The sequence below is a fragment of the Furipterus horrens genome, unplaced genomic scaffold (assembly GCF_987537825.1).
Source record: "Furipterus horrens unplaced genomic scaffold, mFurHor1.1.pri manual_scaffold_10, whole genome shotgun sequence".
NCBI classification, from domain to species: domain Eukaryota; kingdom Metazoa; phylum Chordata; class Mammalia; order Chiroptera; family Furipteridae; genus Furipterus; species Furipterus horrens.
Window position 1 is genome coordinate 25,276,929 of NW_028327180.1, and position 23,042 is coordinate 25,299,970.

At 35.6% G+C, this 23,042-nt stretch overlaps 1 protein-coding gene across 2 annotated transcripts in view; it reads right to left on the minus strand.

The window, feature by feature from the left end:
- Positions 1-8,693: 8,693 nt before the first annotated feature.
- TMEM144 (transmembrane protein 144) overlaps positions 8,694-23,042 on the minus strand; it is a 61,152-nt gene continuing 46,803 nt past the window's right edge. For both annotated transcript variants that reach the window (XM_090288785.1, XM_090288786.1), the window contains exons 8-12: positions 22,875-22,993; positions 19,969-20,088; positions 18,735-18,832; positions 14,066-14,119; positions 8,694-8,987 (exon numbers count right to left, since the gene is read on the minus strand). In XM_090288785.1, coding sequence (XP_090144911.1) covers positions 8,904-8,987; positions 14,066-14,119; positions 18,735-18,832; positions 19,969-20,088; positions 22,875-22,993 — 475 coding nt within the window. In that variant the 3' untranslated portion in view covers positions 8,694-8,903. The remainder of the gene's footprint in view (positions 8,988-14,065; positions 14,120-18,734; positions 18,833-19,968; positions 20,089-22,874; positions 22,994-23,042) is intronic.

The window sequence follows — 23,042 nt, forward strand, 5'->3', positions numbered from 1 at the left end:
ACAAGCTCTGGGGACCCCCAGACAACCCCATTCTGTAACAGATACACTGTATTTTATTCATAGAGGAAGAGAAGTATGCCCCATCCCATATTCTATAAAGATGAAATACTCAATTCTGTTGAGGCAAAAAGACCACTTTTTGAAACCTTCACAACATGTATTTTCTACTTGTATTGGTTTTGCAGTTTAGCCACATCTTTATCTTAGCAGCAGGATTGCCAGGACGAAAGGTCATGTGGTACATTTGTGTATTTTATTCTGTTCTATGTCTTAAATGCTCATGGAATTAGAAATACCTGTATTCGTTTCCTACATGTCAAATAAGGTACACAAATTTGATGGCTTATAACAGGAAGAACTTTCCTTATAGTTACAGCAGCTAAAAGTCTGAACTTAAGGTCTTGGCAGAGTTGGTTCTTTCTGGAGGATCTGAGGGAAAATTCCTTTCCAGGCCTGTCTCCTAGATTCCAGTGGCTTCCAGCAATCCTTGGCATTCTTTGACTTATAGTTACATCGCTCAAATCTCTGCCTTTATTTTCATGTGGCCTACTTCTCTGCATCTAGGAGTTGTCAACTGTCCCTTTTCCTTTCTCTTATAAGGACACCAGGTATTGAATTTAGAGATCATCTTACATCCAGCGTGCTCTCGTCTCAAGATCCTTAATTTAATTACATCCATAAGGACCTTGTTCCCAAATAAGGGCACTTTCACAGGTATTGGAAATTAGGACTTGAACATATTTCTTAGGAGGCTGTATTTAATTGATTGTAATACCTAATTATTTTTTGAGGTTCCTATTCATGAAAATGTGACAAAGAGAAGCTGGAATTAAAAAAATAACAGAATGCTACTCAGAGGTCTTCTGTTTTTGGCAAAGATGGACTAACAGAAACACGGTTAATCCCTCCACATTAGAGAAATTAAAAATGAATAAAATATATGAAACATTGGCCCACAGTCAGGACAGGACTGTGATCCCTGTTGACATGAAAACAAATAAGTTGAGCAGTACAATTTTCAATTTTATTGCTTGGATATAGTTTTCAGAGCTGCAGTGAAGGAAGGGAGAATATAATCAGAACCCAACAGTTTTCCTTAGTTGAATAGACAGATAAAATATATTTAGAAAGATCAAGGCAGTAGAATACATAGAATAAAATAACAAAGTGAAGGAAGAGAGAGAGAGAGACACAAAGGGTTTCTGAAATGTTTAGCTGACTAATTATCAGCACGTGTGTGGGAGAAAAATACAGAGACTGGGCAAAGAACCATGGGAAAGGAAACGAGCAGGTGGAGAAAAAAATCCCCCAAATAACCTAGGTCTTGGGGGATTTCACGTTCATCACTGCGAGACTAAACAATAGTTTGATTAGTACCCTTCTGAGTACCAGAGTAGTACTCAGAAGGGTACTAATCAAACCTATATTAGACTGCTTGAATTCATGGTATGAATTTGTACTAGACTAAACATTGCTGTGATTCTACCTAACAAAGCTTAAGAGCAAGCCTTGAAAGGACCTAACACTTTCCAAGTAATTATACTGGTTCCTAGAACAACACTCAAAAATACATAAAGAAAAAAATTCTAGCATTTAATAGCAAAAAATTCATCATATTTGGCATCCAAACAAAAATAATTTGGTATACAAAGAAACAAGAAAATCCAACTTATAATGAGAAAACCCAATGTATAGGAACTCACCCAGAAATAATATAGATGACACAATAGACAATGACATTAAAACAGTAATCGTAAATATACCCATATATTCAAGAAGGTAGAAGAAAGCACACACATATTAAGAAGAGACATGGACTGAGATCCAGTCAAGATGACAGCATAAGCAGATGTGGCTCACCTCCCACAACATCAAAATTACAGCTAAAATGTAGAATAACCATCAGCCAGAACAATCAGCAATCAAGTTGAATGGAAGCCTGAAAACTACAGAATTAAGAAACCACATCCATCAAGATGGTTAGGAGTGGCGCAGACTCGGAACAGGATGGTCTCTCACCCACGCGTGGTGACTAAAAGTTCAGGAGGGATATCTCAGGAGCAAGAAGTCGAGCCCCACACCCGGCCCCCCAGCCCAGGGTTCCAGTGCCAGGAAGATAAGTCCCCACAATGTCTGGCTGCAAAAACCAGCGGGGATTGAGTTAGTGGGAAAAACTGCTGGAGCCCCAAGCAGTTCCCCCTAAAGAACCCACACAGGGACTCACCTACTCAGACTCACTCCTTCTGAGCTCCAGCACTGAGGTAGCAGCTTGAAAGTCACCAGTGACATACAGGGAGAAACTGAAGTGTCTGACATCAAGGCCAGCAGAGGCTGTGGTCTCTTTTCTAATTCTCATCCCTGCCAAGCCTGCAAGCTGATGCCATATATAAGACTCCATCAACCTAACACTGTTTGACCCACCTTGGAGATCCCCAGAGACTCCACCACACCCAACTTACAAGGCTACCCAAGCTGCTTTTTCCATATGAATGGCTGGTCTTGGCTTATGCTTCACAACTTCCTCAATTCTCTCAAACAAGCAACAGCTGACCTCAGTAAGCTCCAGGCCCCGCATTATAAACAGGCAGCTTAGATTCACAGCTTGGCTTCACCTGGGAATCTTCAAGCCCAGTACGAACAGCAGCCATCTCAGATTGCTTTATAGCTCAGACAGGGTGGCCCCAGGCAAAACACAGGTGGGGGCTGACCTTGGCCTGCACCACCCAGGAAACCCCAGGGCCTGCACACCCAGTGGACAGCTATAGACCATGTTGGAGCACCACCACCCTGCCCCTGCACAGCTGATCCTCCACGGAAGGAGATCACAGCCAGTCCTTGTTCCTGACTGGCCTGAGTAAATTCTTCCCATTTATCTGCCTACAGCAACCAAGACTCAACTACAAGAGGAGGGTGTACTCAGCCCACATGAAGCGTGCACCTCGAGTACCCAGCTTGGATGATAGGGGAGGCTGTACTACTGGACCCTACAGGACACCTACTACATTAGGCCACACTACCAGGACACAGAGACAAAACAGCTTTACCTAATACACAGCAAGAAACACAGGGAGGCTGCCAAATTGAGGCAGAGAAATATGCTCAAATGAAAGAACAGAACAACTCCCCCCCAAATGAACTAAATTAAATGGAGATAGCCAACCTATCATGTGCAGAGTTTAAAACACTGGTGATCAGGATGCTCAGAGAAATGATTGAGTATGGCCATAAAATAAAGGAAGTAGTGAAGGTTATACAAAGTGAAATAAAAAAATATATACAGGGAACCAACAGTGATGGGAAGCCAGGATTTAAATCAAGGATTTGGAACAAAAGAAAGACAGAAACATTCACCCAGAAAAGAAAGAAGAAACAAGAATTGAAGAAAACAAGGAGAGAATTAGGGACCTCCAGGACAATTTTAAACATACCAACATCTTAATCATAGGGGTGCCAGAAGGAGAAGAGGATGAGCAACAGATTGAAGACTTATTTGAAAAAATAATGAAAGAAAACTTCCCTAACTTGGTGAAGGAAATAGACATACAAGTCCAGGAAGCACAGAGAGACCCAAACAAGTTGGACCCAAAGAGGACCACACCAAGACACACCATAATTAAAATGCCAAAGGTTAAAGATAAAGGGAGAAAATCTTAAAAGCAGTATAAGAAGAAAATTACCTATGAAGAACTTCCTATAAGACTGTCAGCTGGTTTCTCAAAAGAAACTTTGCAGGGAAGAAGAGACTGGCAAGAAGTATTTAAAGTGATGAAAAGCAAGGACCTACAACCAAGATCACTCTATCCAACAAAGCTATCATTTAGAATGGAAGGGCAGATAAAGTGCTTCCCAGACAAGGTAAAGCTAAAGGAGTTCATATCACCAAGCCATTACTATATGAAATGTTAAAGGGACTAATTTAAGAAAAAGAAGATTAAAACTATAAACATTAAAATGACATCACAGTCACAACTATCAACAACTGAATCTAAAAAACAAAAATAAAACAAACTAAACAAACAACCAGAACAGGAGCAGAATCATAAGTGTGGAGATCATTTGGAGGGTTATCAGCTGGGAGGGGGAAGGGGGAGAAATGGGGAAATAGTTCAGGGATTAAGAAACATAATTGGTAGGAACAAAATAGACAGGGGGATGTTAAGAATGGAAAGGGTGAAGCCAAATAACATAGATGCACAACCCATGGACATGAACTAAGGGGGCATGGAATTGCTGGAGGGAAGGGGAATACCAGGTGGAGGGGGGCAAAGGGAAAATAATTGGGACAACTGTAACAGCATAATCAATAAACTCACTTAAAAAAAAAAAGAAGAGATATGGAAGATGTAAAAACGACCCAAATAAAACTTTTAGTGACGAACATGTCTAAGATTAAAAAGTATTAAGGGTAGATTGGACAATGAAGAAGGAAAGATTAGTGAACTTGACAAAACAGTAGACACTTGAAAATAAAACAGAGAACAGAACTGGATAAAAAAATGAGGAGAGAATCCATGAGACATAGGAAAAATTAAAGCAGCCTAATATATGTAAAGTAGAGTTCTGGAAGAAGGGGGTGGTGTGGGAAATAAGAGCATGTAAAGAAGCTAAATGAAACAGAATAAATAATGAAGAATAGCACAAATCAATAAATAAAAGAGAAAAACAGAGTAGAGAAAACAAGGAAACCTAAAGCTAATTTGTTGAATACATCAACAAAATTGATAAATTTTTAGCTATAATGTTCAGAAAAAGAAAGAAAAGAGCCATATTACCAATGTCAGATATGAGAAAGTGGACATTCCTACAAATTCTACAGATATTAAAGGGGGAATAAAAATATATTATGAACAATATTATGCCAATAATTTCTACAATGTACAAAAAATTAGCAAATTCCCTGAATGACATAAATTAAGAAAGCTCATTCAAAAAAAAAAAAAAACAAAAAAAAAAAACAAAACAGATAACCTGAATGACTTTGTTTAAAAAAATGAGGCTTACATAGCTTCAATTTTGAATTCTACCAAACATTTAAGGAAGAATAATACCAATTTTTAAGAAACCTTTTGGAGCCAGTAATACCCTGATATTAGAATCCAATATAACTTATGAATTCAAAACCAAAAAATTTTAGTCAAATTTTAGGAAATTAAATCAAACAATATACAGAGAAACTAATAATACATCATAACCAAGTGGAAAGAAACCACTTGGTTTTCTGTGTGATTTAGTAAATTCCTAAGGGCCAGTTTTTAAAGAATCATTGGCTAATAAATTTTAGACTGTAGCTTTAAGATATTCTTCAGGGTACATGAAACAAAAGTCTTTAAAAAAATTATGTGCCATGTGCTGTGCTAGGTTCTTGAGATATAAAGATGAATAAAACAACTTCTACTCTCCAGGAGCTCACAATAAATTTAATTGTCACATGCATATAAAGCCAATATAATTCTCAAATTTGTTTGGAAGAAGGAGAGGTAATCCAGCCTTTTCTGTTGGAAAAAATTATTTGAGGTGAGTTTTATAAATCAAAATTTATGGAAAAGGTGAATGATTTATAAACTTTTAAGTTATGGAAGGTATGAATGAGTTAGAAACAGTGCTTATAAGTACCTTGTTGGTTAAGAGAAATGAAAAAACTCGGTCCATGTCTTAGGAGGACCTATTAGGTATCAGTGCTCAGGAAATGCTTTAGGAAATTAGGTTCTGATAATTTACAGCCTACCGTCTCACTTTTCTCTCCAGTTCATTTCCAGTGATTGATTTCATTAGGTCTTGCTGGGAAACCTCCATTTAGAAATTGGAATTTTTGTTTGTTTTCCTGGGATCTTGTCAAGATAAACTGTGTCAGAGATTTTATTACTGGAGAAAGAGTAATTATTCTGCAGGACCTGAAGTAAAAACAGCCTTTGCCACTGACCTGTTGGAGATGATTCAACATGTGCAAGTTAAGTGGTTTGAGCCAAAAGAGAGAGTATGAAACACAGTTAATACTATTTTCCCCCAAAGCTTCCATTTAAAAGATTGCTTTTAAGTATTTCATTTTTTTCTCCTAACGATTCTTCATGAAATTAAATGGATGCAGAAATAAAAAGAAATCTGATAGCTCAAGGGAAATGCTGTATTAATTTCTTAAAATTCATGAGGAATTGGAGACTTTTGTTCTGATAGTAGAAAATTCCCACAACGAGGATGCGAGCCTCATTGGGCTACTGCTTCCCTCCTGGAGGCATTGCCATCACAGAGGCAGAAAGCCAAGCCAGGGAAAGCTAAAATAAACACAAGAATGTAATCATATTTGACAAGGGGGAATGAACCCTCAACACTTCAAGAGAGATAGACATTAACTTCCTAAGGTGAGCAAAAATGAGAGATTTAGCAATGGCCTGTTTAGACAAACTCTACATAGTAAGTTGTTTGGTAACCATTTGGAAAAAGCTTGCTTTCCCCCCACACTACTCTTATCAACACTCTACTCTGTGCATTATACAGTAGCAGAATCTGTGTAATGATAATTAGACTTTTTCCTCATTTTTCTTCTGCAATTGCTTTACTTCTCATTTAAAATTTTAGGTCGGGTCGGGTCGGCAGCCGTCCGTCTCAAGAGACGATGGTGTAGCTTCTTAAGAGTCTATCTGCACCGCCGAGAATGGCTGTGCAGTCCGACTCAGGAGTGACACGGTATCTGTCTCCTCCCGTGTTGAATCGACATCTTGCGATGACGCTGGAGTGTCCTCTCCAGTGAAGCTGAAGCTACAGAGCCTGGGCAGGGTGATATGGAGGGTCTACTGTTGCCCATGCAGCAGACCCCCCCTCTCTTCGCAGCTGAAGGGTCCAAGGGAAAGACGGAGTCGATACAGCTTGGCTTCAGGTGCGCCGCAGGAGTTGCCGGTGTTGACTACAACGTCAAACCGCCTTAGGGACTCCGGCTCCGGATTTTCTGTCGGGGTTTACTCCCTTAGCCTTTCCCCTGAAGAGGTATGCCGCAAGGCAGCGGAGGTTTTTTGGAGTCAGAGTTTTCCTTCTCTGAAAAAAAAAAAAAATAAATAAAATTTTAGGTATAAATTGGCAATCTCAACTAAAGGATAATCAAATGTTATTGATATACACTTTAAAATATAATTAAATGAAACAGAGCCTTTGTATCATGTCAATTTATTCAAAATTATCAACATAACGTTTTACATTTTTGTAAGATGTTATAATTAAATATTTCTATTAGCAATTTAACTAAACAGGGACTCCATTATCATTTTTGAGTTGCATTCATTTAAAGGAATAATAAGTAGTTGTTTGGCATAGCGGTGGGAGAGGGCAGTCACTCTCAAAAATTATTCTTCAATCTACATGCATGTTTTTTTAATCAAACAACACATAATAATAACTAAGAATTATGTAATATGTGCCAGGTGCCAGGTGCCCATAAACATACATCATCGATTTTCATTAATCTAAATGTCACTACAACCATGTGAGATAGGTGTTGTCATTAAACCCAGTTCACAGATGAGGAATCTGATAGAGGGGCTCAGAAACTCAGCCAAAGTAAAGTAAGGACAACGAAGCCGAGGTGGGATTTAAACCCATACAGGTTCACTCCACAGTGCATCGTCTTTAGCAGAATGCTATTCAGTCTCTTTGGCACAAGAAAGTAACGCACTGTCAGGGGGCATGGGTGAAATTTATACTTCACTAGGGGTTGTATCATATTATTTTGAAAATTTGGAAACCACTGTGATGAACATTGTACTAGCAGTTCCATTCCAGTTTTCTTAGAGAACTAAAACCAGCATGTCTGTCGTTTTCTATTGTCTAGTAGAAACCACCAGTGAAAACAGGAAGAAAATCTCCAGTTAAAAGAAAGATTATAGAAAAGATTTTTTTCAGGATAGAGAAAAAATTATATAGTCTCTCAGGAGTGTTTGGTCTCTTTAAACTCTCTCTGCTAACCCAGAACCTCATTTCAGCAAGGCTAGAATTTCCCCCAAATTTGGAATAGTACATACATACGTGTGTGTATTTATATGTACTTGCGTATTATGTATAGGTATTACACTCTCAACGACAGGACTTTTTATTCTCTGAAGATGAGTTTTCATATGGAGTTAATGAAAAAGCTTTTTGAGCTGAGTAAGATGAGTAGGTGATGTAGAGTTGGGCAATATTAAAATTTGAAGTAAAAATAAGTTTGGGCTAAAAATAATGAAATGGCCTTTTTAACATTCAGCTACGAATGCTGACATTTACTTTTTCTAGCAAAGGATCCAGGTATTTTTGGAATGTAATTCCATTATGAGTTAACTCTTCTCCGCCCCCCACCCCCCAATCTACTATTCTTGGTCTCTTTTCTGCCTCTCTTCATTAATGAGAATAATATGCTGGAAATTTGAGCATACACAGAATTTTTTCTGTATGAACTCCACACTGTCTTCTAGATATGCAACACTAAAGACATACTGAGGTGAAAGAAGCACCCTTAAATGCAATGATGTAAGAATGGAGACATTTTAGTCACCCCGTAAAGTTCGTTAGAAGAACGCTTCATAAGTAGGGGAAGGATCTAGTAAAGGAACTAGTACAAATAACCCATGGACATGCACAACGGGGTGGGGACTGACTGTGGGAGAAGGGGTGGGCAATAAGGGAAAAAGTGGGACAACTGTAATAGAAAAACAATTAAAAACTTAAAAATAAAAACAAAAAAAGAAATTTTCATTTCTATACTTGACTGAAAATCAGTTTTCCTTCATTCTCGCGTGTGTGAAAACAATAAGTTACCCACTTGGAGATGAGTTGAGATACATTTACTGTATGAAAATGAGTTCCGGTCTCAGCATAACCTGTCTCGTGTCCAGGAGAGGCGTTGTCTTAACCGCTGCTGCCACCTGCTGGTCGTGCGGTTCTTAAATTTTAGAAAAGGCAGTGCATAATGCTCCAGTTAAGATGATGCAAAATCCAAGTATCATTAATAGGTAGTTTTGTTGACCCTGCATAATAAAAAGGAATAACTGTAATTAAGAACTCCTAAATCAAACATGCAAAAAGCACATACCCTCAAGATTACTAGGGACCTTTCTATCCATCTTCTTTTTTTTTCTATTTCTCTGAGTAAGCATCCAGATTCCTTTGAAAACCTACGAGAGCTTTACCAATTTGCCCATTCGGTAAATACAGGTGCTCTCCTACGCTGCATCAACAGGTGCTGGGGTTGAAAGATGCACAAGTAAGGGCAAAATGTGCCCTCGTCTGGCTAATCATATAATATGGCAAACAATAATTGATAAAATAATCACAGAAAAGAATGTTACAAAGTGAGAGGGGCATGAATAAACAAACAATTATGGTTGTTTCGGAGTGTGTTATAAAAGAATCTCTTAACAAGGTGGCTTGGAGAGTGGGAAGTTGAGCTCTGACTGTAAGTATCAATGAAATGGGCTGAGAAAGAGGGCAGCAGATAGAAATTCGAGGTCCAAAGAATGTTATGTGCATAAGCTCTGTTGTAGGAGAAAGCAGGACACTTGCCAGGGGCTGAAGGAAGGTCAGTGTGACTACAGCAATGAGAGTTAGGTAGAGCAAGGTGGGCATACAAGGATCTAATAGGTCAGGGCACATTTTGGGGTTTTATTTTTGCAAGCAATGGAATGACATTAAAGGAACAGACACAGCTAGATGTGGCGAGAAGACTGGATTTGCATTTGAAAAAGCCCACACTTTTTGACAATGATGAACAGATTGGAGGTGACCAGGTATATAAAAGGAGACCAATCAGGAGGTGGCAAGAGTCCCCCTGGGAGAGATGATAAAGTTCAGATAAATAACTAGAGGTCGGTCTAAAGGGTGAGGAAGAAATAGAGACAAAGTTTGGCTTGTGCAGCCATATGTGGGTTCACTGGTCACAAAGATGGGGAACTCTGAGAGTCACTTTCCAATGTAGACAGTCCATCTTTAAATAAACAAAGAATATCTTCCTGTATTAACTAAAAATATTTGATTTCCTGCACGTTCTATCTCTAGGGATATAGACAGATCATTTTCTAATCTCTCTCCCACAAGAAAAAGCCTCAAACATTGAAAAATAGCTGTTTTATGTTCCTGAAGCACCTTTTATCCTTGTTAATATTTTAGCTCATTTGACCATTTTCTCATATGGAACCGTTTCAAGCTCCCTCACTGTCCTGGCTGTTTCCCTCTGCATGACTGGTTGCCAGGCTGTCTATATTCCTCTTTAAATATAGTCCCCAATACCCCATGGAAGGTTTGAGCATCACAATGTACACCAGGATAAGCGCCTCTCTAATTTTAGATATCTGATCTAAAATTACATTGAGATCTCCTGACAGTCAAATTATATAATACTATTATTTGCTCTTATCAAGATTATGCCAAAGAGTAAATAGCCCACACGCAATACAGTGCATATTTGCTTTTTTCAACTTAATAAAAAATTGGGTTAGAGCGGATTAATTTGTCTTTCTGATGACTAGAGAGAGGTCTTTGCAAACTGGGTTGGAGCCTGTTGTACTGCCTGATTCACTGTGAGCATACAGTCAGAAGTCACTGGGATACAAGTTCTACAAGTGAAAGACAGCACCATGAAGCCTTGCCAAGTACAGATTAATGCACACACATACACACTGGAATCCTGCATTAAGGCATTAGGGTTCTCTGACATCTTTTTGCTTTGGGGAGAATGTTAATGTGATCTTTCCGAGAGTTAACATTCATCTTTGACCAAGGAAAACTATTACCAAAATAAAATCTGTTTGTTTGTTTTCTTTAGGAGACTAGACAGTTTAAGCAGATTCTTAACCTTAAATGGAAAAAATATTTTATTCCCTGAGAACATTGTTCTTCTGTTTTACATAGAAAATAAAACAGAGAGCTTACCAAAATATTCACATAATTAGGTTGTACAATGCTGACAATTGAGTCCCCATATCTTGTTTTTTCTTATTTGAATAATTACATCAATCATCTGATTTAAAGTACATTTAGCAATACCTGAGTATATTCATTTTTTGAACAATATTTATCGAGTGCCTATTCTGCTTCAGTACTGGTATTTAGGTAAAGGTACAGTCTTTAAGAAAAAGTTTTAATTTACTTTTTAATTTTTAATTTTAATTTTATTTTTTATTTTGGGGGGAGGAAGCAAAAAGTTTTTAACTTAGATTTTTGAAACAGCTATTGAGGTAAAAATAAAGAAGAATCACCTCCTTCTTTATCTGAGGGTAGCAACTGACCCATACATTGCTGCGGTAATAATGCTCTGCATTGGGATTACTGTAGATATACAGGCGAAAAAAATGTTGCTAAAAATATAGTATCTGGTTTAAAATAGCTAAATATTAAATTCTAAAACAGACTTCCCAAAGAGGAACAGATACCAGATATGAAAGAACATCAGATGTGCAAAGCATCCAACTGGAGCACCAAGGGTATTAAAACTAAATAAAATCATTAAATTCTTTCACTCCAAAGTGCTTGCTTGGGTCTAAATTAAGTTCTTACTGCTGTAGGTTGTAGGCTTTTAAATATGTGTCTTCAAGGACTGCTTCAGGACACAACGGATGGAACCAAAAAGTCATAAAGATAAATATTTTGTTTTTGTTTTACTCTAGGGTTTTGTGTTTGTTTCTAAGAAAAATACATTTTAAAAATTCTGACAGGATTTTGGGTTCAGTGTTTAGCTGATAACTTTTTCTTAAACTCATTGGCATGTGAAGTATTTAAAACCTTCCTTTAACTCAGCTGTCAAGAGGTAGTTAGGCATCTGCATTGAGTGATAAGTATCACTGAATACCCTTTCAGCTTTGTTTGTAGGCAGATGCGTGAGGGTTTTGGATTTTAGGAAGGTCAACAAAACTCACTCTTTGCTGTCAGCCTGGCCCTCCCTCTCTCTGTTTTCACATACACGCTTGGCCAAACTCTAACCCTCACTCTTAAATTCCAGAAGGAATTCTGTTGGAATTTTATAGGAACCTCAGTGAATGCAGCTAGAGAGAACTGCTGAGTAACAATAGTGAGCTGTCCCGGCAGGAACTCGGTGAGTCTGCCCACTTGTTCTGATTTCCTCTTACGTCCTTTTGTAAACTTCCGTAGTAAAGTAAAAGATTTTATAAATCTAGCTTACTTCTGGTTAATTACTTTCATATATTTTTATAATCATTCTCCACTTTGTAACTGATAATTAGTGGCATAGTAGAAGGATATTTATTTTATATTTATGCTATATATCAGCACCATACTAAATGATCTTACTGGATCATAAGATTTTCAGCTCGTTTTCTTAAAAGTTTAAAGAATATAATATTACATTGAGATGACTGTTATTTCATTTTCTTTTTATATCTATTCCTCTTATTCTTAATTTTATCTTACTACACTGGCTAGGATCTTCAGAAAATACTGAATAATGGTAACAATGAAGAAATCCTTGACTTCCAACTAACAGAGAACTCTTTATATCAGTTTTATTGAGGTATAATTGATAGAGAATTCGTGTTTCACTTCAGTTATGTATTTGCTATTGTTTTTAATGGACATCTTGTATCTAAAGCCTTCTCTAATTTATAGCTTTACTAAGAGGTTATTTTCTTAATCGAAAACATTTTTATTTTTAGTAAATGTCGTTTGAATATATATTATCACATACTTTTTCTCTGTTTATCTAATATTATAATAAATTAGATTAATTAATTTGCACTTATGAACTACCCTTGCATTCCTGAATTAAGCTCTATTTGGTCATGGCTTATCATTCATAAAAATTCCTCCTTTGTTTGGTCTATTTTTTAAAAGACATCTTTAAAAAAAATCTCTTTGAACATCGTTTAGTATCTTTTTAGAGGACGCTGAGGATTTAGCACTAGGCTTAATGGTTAGAGATTCTCTCCCTCAAGGGAGTTCTTATATCTAGAAAAAAGGATTTTTATTTCAGTATCATTATCACTGTAGTAGTAAGCAAAATAATTTCCAAAAGCTTAAAATAAATCGATTCTTAGTTTGTGCTTCTTTACACCTTAATTGCAAATAAACTCTGGTCACTACTTGTGATTTTCTTAGACTTTAGAATGTTATACTGACTAATAACTGTTAATATTATTATCCTTTGTAAGGCAGTTGAAATATTTGCAGTTGAGATTTACAGTGTGTTATGGGGATAAAACTATTTTTGTGGAAATCAACCCTAACTAAAATAAATGAGAAGCATGTGCATAAAAGTAACTTAAGAGTCTATAAATGTTTTAAGTTCTTGTGCATTTAAAAAAAAAAAATTAAGATCATGGTCCAAGTATCTTCTAAAGATGTTTATTTCATCTGAGAATCTTACTGATAGTATCAAATTATGGCTTTCCAAATCAAAGTATTTCATTTAGACGGAATGAAATGTTCTCTTAAATCTAAAATCGAATTATCATTTTAAGGATTAGCCAGGAATGTAGTTCACTTCATGGTTCCCAGAGATAAGCAACATCAGGTCTTTTCAGAACCAGGGATTATTTACTATTATGACTGCATATTAAGACAGAAAATATTATGTCTATGATGTCTTGAGAGTGTCTAATCACAGTCAATTCCACTTGTTTTCCTGTAAAGTTGCTGGTTTGATATGGAGGCCTTTGGGAGACAGGTGAACCTACAGAAATCTCTATCCCCAAACTCCATTTGCCTCAGGGATATTTTAATCTTTGGGATAAAAAAAAAAAGTTTAATTTGTTGATCTACCATGTTTTACACAAAATAAAATTTCCCTGTGTCATAATTTATTGGACCATTCAAAGAAATCTCTTATGGAAATAAAAAGTCAACTAAAGTGTTTTTCCACTGGTGGCTGGGGTAGAGACAAACATGTTTTATAATAATTATCATATTTTTATTATTTTCTTTACTAGTTAGGGATGAGAAAAACATTCTGAACATCTGATCTGTCACCTCTATTCATGAGTTTTCTGCACTGGGTTTAGTAGTTACATGCAGTTTTCAGAAAATAACACATAGTATTAAATCCCCTTAGTACACGAATATACACCTGTTTTATAAGTCTGCTTTTTCTCGTACATACCTGTATTTCCTTGAACATGAAGATACTCCACATTGCAGCTATAAATCCTGGACCCTTGAAAAAAAGAAAAATAGAACTTTAATTAAATCAGTTATTTTTCTGTGGCTGTACTATATGTAAATACAGTAAATTGGAGAGCTGAACTGATACTTTAACCACATAACTTTCTATTGTAAAAGCAATATAACAATATTGTCAGGGATATAATCTTAACCCTAACTCAACATTAAATTACACTAAGTAACATAGATAAAAAATGGAGACTTCTATTTTTGTTTTTTCTTTATGATTTTTATTTTTATTATTTCAATGATGCTACAATATTTTGTGCTGTAGAATGCTTTTTTAATGTGTCCTATTTATAATAAAACATTTTAATAAAAAAGTAGTGTATTTTTTCTTGTGAACTAGTTACATATGGTACTAGAAATAGGATTAATAGGGAAAGGTGTCTGAAGAAATTTGTAACTTTTTATGGCATGAGATAATCTCATAACTGAAGAAATCTTACTATGTTCTTTTGGACCTGACAAATAATGTGCATATGGAAGCAGCATGTATTTTTAAATTTTTTAAAAAATGATACTACTTCACAGTGATCAACTATGTCTAACATTAAACTCTTAATAAATGTTAAAACTCATATTATGGGAATAGAGAAAAACCATGTAAAGAAAAATAAATAATGTGCTCATGAACAGGAAATGAAGACAGGAGTAAAATAATATAAAGGACATGAGAAGAAAGGAGATGGGGAAAAATGGATCATGAGCAATTTGAAAACTTAAGCTATTAAAGTTTTATTATTTTTTTAGCTGAGAAGGGAAAAATAGGAATTTGAAATAATCATATTTTTGTATTGTATTAGCATTTTTATGATTCCTTTTGAAGCACAAACTCTGGACGTTAGTTTTAAATAAACAATTCCAATATGTTTTTGCCTCCTTCACTTCTCCAACTGTCTACATGACTGGGTCAACAAAGTCAGACTCCACTCCTGGCATGTAGGAAGTAGTAAAAATACATGGCTCTGTCTGTCAGCATCTGGAAAAATCTACATCAAAGGAGCCAGAGAAATAGGTCAAAGGAACTGTTAACAATGACGTAAGGTCCTAAGCCTCAAAATCCAAACCAGACAAGCAGCATCTGGGTGCTGGAGGCCATTCCATACTGACTTTGGACAGGATGGAAGAAAACAATAGACTAGGGGATATAGTATTAATGTTATCAGGCCATTTGCTTAAGAATTTTATCCTCTTTAATCAGGAAGTTCATTTCCATCCAAAATACTTGGTAGAAGATAATACCAAAAGGTATCATTGACCTTTGAGGCTTTCGGCTGATGATTTTCTAAATATTTGCTGAGACAGAGCCTAAAGGTTATTGTGATGGGTAATGTGGTTATAGGAAGTGGTACTTTGCTAAATGCAAGGATAAGTCAATGTGTGTGCAGACTCTTTGATTCAGGTGAAGGAGAGCAAAACAGAAAGGGCACCCTAGGTGAGTGATACAACTGTTCTGACAATTGGAATTGTATTATTTTCCTTTTGTAAATTTATACAAAGGGCAGAGATAATAAGCCCTTTCTTGTGCTACGTAGGTTTTGTTTTTTTCTTCCTTCCTTCCTTCCTTCCTTCTTTCCTTTCTTTCCTTTTCTTTCTTTCTTTCTTTCTTTCTTTCTTTCTTTCTTTCTTTCTTTCTTTCTCTTTCTTTCTTTCTTTCTTTCCTTCTTTCTTTCTTTCTTTCTTTCTTTTCTTTCTCTTTCTTTCTTTCTTTCTTTCTTTCTTTCTTTCTTTCTTTCTTTCTTTCTTTCTTTCTTTCTTTCTCTTTCTTTCTTTTTCTTTCTTTCTCTCTCTCTCTCTCTCTCTTTCCTTCTTTCTTTCTTTCTTTTCTTTTTCTTTCTTTCTTTCTTTCTCTTTCTCTCTCTCTCTCTCTCTCTCTCTCTCTCTCTCTCTCTCTCTCTCTCTCTCTCTCTCTCTCTCTCTCTCTCTCTCTCTCTCTCTCTCTCTCTCTCTCTCTCTCTCTCTCTCTCTCTCTCTCTCTCTCTCTCTCTCTCTCTCTCTCTCTCTCTCTCCTCTCTCTCTCTCTCTCTCTCTCTCTCTCTCTCTCTTTCTTTCTTTCTTTCTTTCTCTTTCTTTTTCTTTCTTCTTCCCTCCTCCCCCTCCCTGTCCTCCTCCCCCTCCTCTCTCTCCTCCTGCTCCTCTTTCTTCTTCTTCATTTTTTGCTTTTTAATTGGATGTTATTTGCTAATAAACAATATAAATACAATTTCAAGGAAATCAGAATCTACTCACCAATAGGTAAGTAACAATGGAAATATATGTACTGGGAAAAACAGAGCTGCTGGGGATTTGAACAATGTGCTTTTTAGATAAAATAAGAATGACCATATTTATAATTATTGAAGCTGGTGATGGGTATATTTGAAATTTTCCATTAGAAAGTATTAAATATACTCTACTAAGAAAATAAAATTAAAAAGAATATAAGATCTTGAGGTTAGAGATTGAACTTTTTCTGCATGTTGATAAGGTTGTCTTAAGTAGAGTAACAAACGTAAAACCAAGTAAGAACCTACTAGCAATGAGGACCTATTCCTCATCTCCCAGCAATGCCTGTCCTTCCCAGGTAATAATCCTCAAGCACCCAGGAAGCTATACCTGCCGGGTAGGATGACGGTGCTTATATCATAATGGTTCAAGAATAATCCTTTGGATGGACAAGTCTCCCAAAGCCACTCCTGTTCACCCTTCTGCCACACTCCTACCTCAGCAATTTATTTCCACTGAATTAGGATTACATGTTTTGCCGTCTTTCCCGTAATTTTGACATAAGTCACAGCGGTTGGAAAACCATCTCTGTCTACTGTAAAATATTTTTGTAAAAAAAATTACTTATTGTTGTTCAATGTCCCTTGTAAAAGGCCCCATACGATAAATTGTGATTAAAATTTAATGCTAGAAAATAAGTTGTCTTCTCTCTGAAAATAATATATTATCAGTTAAAAATGATTAGCCACCCCACTGTATTACCCCCTTTTACATGTGCAAAACAATTTTTAATCACATAACTATTTACCCTTTGTGCTATTTGCTTTCTTTCTCATTTTTATTATAGTTTTGATGTTCTGTGTTTATATTTCTATTTGCCTTGTCTGACTTGATTGTATCTGTGTATTTTATATAAAATTGTTTCAAACTTTTTGGAGAACCAGCTTTGTTTAAGAATATAATGTCTGTATCCCTACCTGAGGAGAATATCATACTGTATACTTCTTTATGCAAATGTACTTTTAAGCATTTAACTGGTAAGCTTTATACCCCATTGCCCATTATGCTTCCCTGTGTTATATGGTCACTTCTAACATGAAATATCCCTGGAATGATGAAACAAACCCCTTTGTGGAAAAAATTTGGGTCATTTGCCATCCAATGATGAGGACTTAAATCTAAAAAATTTTCTTATAACATGCTTGATTGTGATAACATTTTCCGCTAGCAGAGATTAAACATATCAAAATGTGGGTCCTTTACATTAAAAAAAAGAAAACTAATATATTGAATTTAGTCGTACTTTAAAGCTAACTATTTTATGAACACAGTAAAACTGTCAAAAATACACTGTTTGAAACCCAGAATTTATATTAAAATTTAAGGATGTTTCAAATTTTAATGCAATATGTTCTAGACTAGACAATGTTTTTTAAAAATCAGTTTTCTAGGTCTGCACAGCTGTACTGATAAAATGTTTCAGGCAAATTTTGTTTATGATGATGATTTAGGACACAAGGGGTACAGGTGAACTACTGGTCAGTGATCGCAAATATCTAGAGTCGACTTAAGAGCCCGACATTAAAGCAATTAATTCCTGGGCATGTATGTCAGTCCTGTTGCCCTAATGAACCTGCAACAAACTCTACGTTGGATTTTATACTGACGGCAAAAGGAGCCCTGTGTACTGGAAACTCTGTACTTAGAAGCCTTGAGATTTCCACTAGCTTTCTCACTCTGTGCTGTTGCTACTGACGCCCTCTTTTCATCTTCCAAATGGGGACAATCCTATTAATACTTGTCCTGCCTATGTCAAAAGAAATATTTTTGCTTTTCTGTTACCTAACCATGAGCTACATAACTGGCACCTAAAAAACCAGCCGATGAAGCAAATTGAATTATGTATGCCACAATAAATGGAATTATCCAGAGGCAATACTTGGCTTTAGTACTTTCGGAAAGCCTTGCAGAAAAATATTAAAGTACCATATGAAGAGGAGGTAGGAAGTACTTTCTGTCCCACAGGTTGTCAGGTGATTCAAGTGTGATAATATACACAAGAGCATTTTTATATTTATAAACTGTTATGTAGCAGTGAACAGCGTTATCAATAACAAGTTATAATATATCCAAAATGACATTAGGTAAAATGACCAAGCCAACAGTGCAAGGATATCAAAGATGAAGAAACCTAAAATGAAGTTAGCAGTGTTCTCTTGGCAAGCAAGGACATGAGATTAGAGGGTATCAGTTTATTTACTGATAGAATCTGTGATACTAATTGTCCTCCTAAAAAATAAAACTCCATAACAGTCTTCAATGATTCACTGAGAATGCTTCAGAAAAATTAGGTTTACATTTAAAAAACAAAAATTTGGAAAAGTAATTCAGCTACTTACAGCAGTGATTATAGGAAAACTGACCACAGCACTGAGAGAGTGATTCGCTATGAACCAACAGCAGGAAGCCATTGCCCACAGTCCTCCCGACAGAAACCCTGAAATGCACACAAACATCACACATTTACAAACCACGTTCCCCTCCTGAAAAAGTCACACGCCAGATTTAGCAGGAATATTAGAGTACACATATCAATGCATTCCTATTAACGTTACTGGCCAGCGTGGAGTTTTGAGCTATGGTTTATGATCATTCCGGAAACCAACTGATTGCTCTTGACTGCTGTGGGTCTAGTGATCAATCTGTTCACTTTACTGCCATTAAATAAAGTACCCAAAGTAATAATTGAGTAAAGATTGGGTAGTAGGGGTGGGGCTAGTGAAGATAATGGATCTGAACATACTTTACTCTACATCAAGAATATAAAAACATGTGAAATCCAGAATGATGCTTACAGCTAAGGAAAAACTTCTAGAATTTGAATGAAAATACCAGCTAAAAAGTTCACGATAATTTAACTAAGCTTTCAATAAATATTCTACCACTTTCTATAATGGTATAGTGGCATACGTTGGCTTAAATCAATCAGGCACTCAAAAATGAGTCTCTGACATATGCTTTATTTTGTTCTACAAAAATTTTACTTATGGACCTTTTATTACAAACTGAATTATAGAAAAATTATAAATAAGTGAGAAATTATATATATTTTACCATCAATGGCTAATGGATTAAGTCCAAAAGCATGTGTATTTAACATATATACCTTTTTGAACTCTAAAACAATTTCTTCTAATTTTTGGAAAAAATGATTGCTTTCCCAAGTGACTGCAGATTCCTGTTTGTTGATAGTTAAAAAAAAAAATAGCCACAGGACTCTGACTTTTAATAGAAATTCTTAGCTAGTAAAGAAGAAATAATAAAGTGCTATGGTCAATATACAATATATTTTGTCACAGGAGATGATCTTAGATTCATTGCTCAAGTTTTAGGTTTAATAATAATGACTAACATTTTATATTTAGTTCATGGTTTTAAAATTCTTCATATTTGTTGGTGAACTGGGCCAGAGCAGTTAAGGAAATGAAAACACACACACACACACACACACACACACACACACACACACACACAAACATGATGGTTTGGTTTCCAGAAGATAATTATTTGTTAAATAAGTAAATAATGATACTTCTGCAGAGTAATAAGATTTTCTGTAGTAAATATTCTTACCTGGCAAGACTGCTTCAGGATATAGTTTAGGATTATTTTTCATGGTTATACAGTAAGCCAGAAAGTAGACTGTACTTGTAAGAAAGATGCCACTGGCGTGTGCAAAAACATAGTCTAAATCTGAAAATACAGATTATAAAACTCTCAAGTGTATCATTTAGTCATTTCAAATATAATTAGAGTTCTAAAACAAAACAAACTCATCAAAATTAACCTCAAATGGAAAGAAATCATTAATTATATTTTATCACTCTAGTTTTCTATATGCTCTTTATAGAAAATTTTAATTAACATTTAAAACTTGAAAATATTAAGTAGTAAATTAGTTATTATAAACAAATTAAAAAGACTCGTCTTTGTGATTATCTTGGAAACTAAACAACAAACAAGAAGCACCATTTGAGTATAATCTTAATATCTTCTTTTTAAGAATAGGTCTTCAGACCTAATTTCACTAATGGCTACAGCAATTGTAGCACATTTCCAGTAGACTGCAGTGGGAGGGGGTGTGAAAAAATGGGGGACTGGTAATTTTACATGGTCTGTTGATCAAGCTGGAGCCCAGTATCCCTGTTGCAGATGATATCTATATAAGAAGAATATTTAGGAAGTTACACAAAGAGAGTTTTATTAAATTGTTTACTATAAGCCTAATTACATGAGGGACTTAATAACACAGGATGGTGGCCCAATGTCTGACAAACCCCAACTCCAGTGAGTGTTTAATCAGAGAGTACTTTGGTCATAAAGATGGGTAGGTTCTGTTTGGGAAGGTGACATTGGACTCATATTTGTCTCAACTAAAATTTTGAGTAAGATAAATGGCCACATTTAGGGAAGAAAGTTTAAAGATCAAAAAGTTTGTCTATTCCTCAGAAATATTAAGTCCTACTTCTGGATCATATAAGAACAACACTAACACAAAAGGCAGCATAACAAATTATCAAAAGCACAGACCAGCCCTGGCTGGGTAGATCAATTGTTGGGGTGTCATCCTGTACACCAGGTTTGATCCCTGGTTGGGGTGCCTACAGGAGGCAACTGATCCATGTTTCTCTCATATCAATGTTTTTCTCTCTCCCGTCCTCTCACTAAAATCAATGAACATATCCTCAGGTGAAGATTAAAACATTTTTTTAAAGCACAAACCAGTTGGGTAGCAATCCTCAATCCACAACAGGCTATTTTTGAGACTGGGTTAAATTACCTATCTCTGTCTAAACTTTTTTAGTTATGAAACAAAAATTCTTGAGTTCAACCACTAACATTGCTACAAATGAGTTATTATTATAATGTGCTTAGAACAGTGCCTATCAGAGCATGTGCTACTTATGTGTTTGTTAAATAAATAAAATTTAAAAATTATGCCCCTCTATAATTATTTTTTAATAAAATGTGTTCCTTTCAGACTATATTTGAGTTGTCATAGAAAGATGCCTGAGAATTGACTGTACTATTTATAAAAAGAAATTGTTAAGGACATTGTTTATTATGTCCTAGTACCAAGGACAATTGTACTCCTGAACAATTGGTTGTTTTTATCTTGTGTTCACTAAATTGTGGTACTGGTCTGATTTCTCTTGTGGCTATAAGAAATCTTAGAGCCAGATTTATGGTTCATTTCTATCAAGTATGGTACAGTTTTTAGACTCATTTCTGGTTCTGTTTTATTTTTTCACTCTTGTTTTTCTTTCTTTTTTAAGTTATCCTATATTATTTTATTTTTATTCATTTTCATCTTTTAAACATAAAGAGAATCAAAATACAAAAAGAATTTTTATAAAATCTATAAGAAAAGAGAGAAGTTGATAAAAGGATTTGAATACTTTTTGCGGAGCTGACTATAAAAAGGAAGACAGCAACTATGGTAACTATTCAAAGTCTACCTACTTAAACTTGAGTTAAAATCCCAGCCTTTCCATCAATCTTCACCCCAGACTTTGGCCCTCCGAACTTTTCCCTTACCTAAACATAGATCACATTAACTTTCTGTACCATCCAATTTAGAACTTTATTATCCATGATCTCATTTTTTTAATCATTTCATGAATGTAAGCCATGTTTCAACACAATTACAGGACCTCTGAAGTAGATGCTTTATCACTTTTTGAGCCTCCACAAGACTACTGCTCATAGTGTTGAATTTATGCCTAAGAACAGTTCTATCACTAAGACAGATTATTAAGGATCACGGTGTGGGCTTTTCAAAGTACCACCTTGTGTTTAAAAAATAATATCCTTTGACCAAGTAGGCTGTATTTTGACCTTTAGGAAGCCTATACTTTGACTTTTACTTGATTTTAAAGTACTATGTACTAAAATTTAGCTTCTTTTAAGAGGAGAATACATATTTTCCCAGAGATCATCTAACCAGAAATTAATCTCCAGATCTTAGTGTAAACTTGAACAACATGTTTTTAGATCCAGTAGGAAATGAATACTGACTACAATAAAGTTGATCATGTTTGTATGTTAAAGATCACATGAAAATACTCAAACAGCCCTTTATTAATTTTAGTCTTCAGTGCCCTTCTAATTCACCACTCACAGTGAAAAAGTATAATCAAATCTATGTGTCAATATTTACTATGATCACATTCTTTTTAAATTAATTTGTTGGGGTAACACTGGTTAATAAAATCACATAGGTTTCAGGTGTACAATTCTATAACACATCATCTGTGCACTGTATTGTGTGTTCGCCACCCACGTCAGGTCTCCTTCTGTCACCACTTATTTTCCTTTACCCTCTTGTACCCTCCCCACCCCCTTTCCCTCTGGTAATCACCATACTGTTGTCTGTGTCTCTGAGTTTTATTTCTTTTTCACTTAATCCCTTCACCTTTCTTAAGTTGAAAAACAGGTATTGAGTTTATTGATAAAGTAAAATAAGGTTTTTCTCTCACCATACTGGCTCGCCCCGGAATAAACACTGTCATTTCTTTTGCCGTGGTCCTTGATGTAAATGACGGGCACAAATGTGGATCCATAGAGTATTCCAGATATCACCGCAAGACTGCAACCTCTTAAAACACAAATAAGTCACTATTGACCTCAGTCAAAAACAATATTTC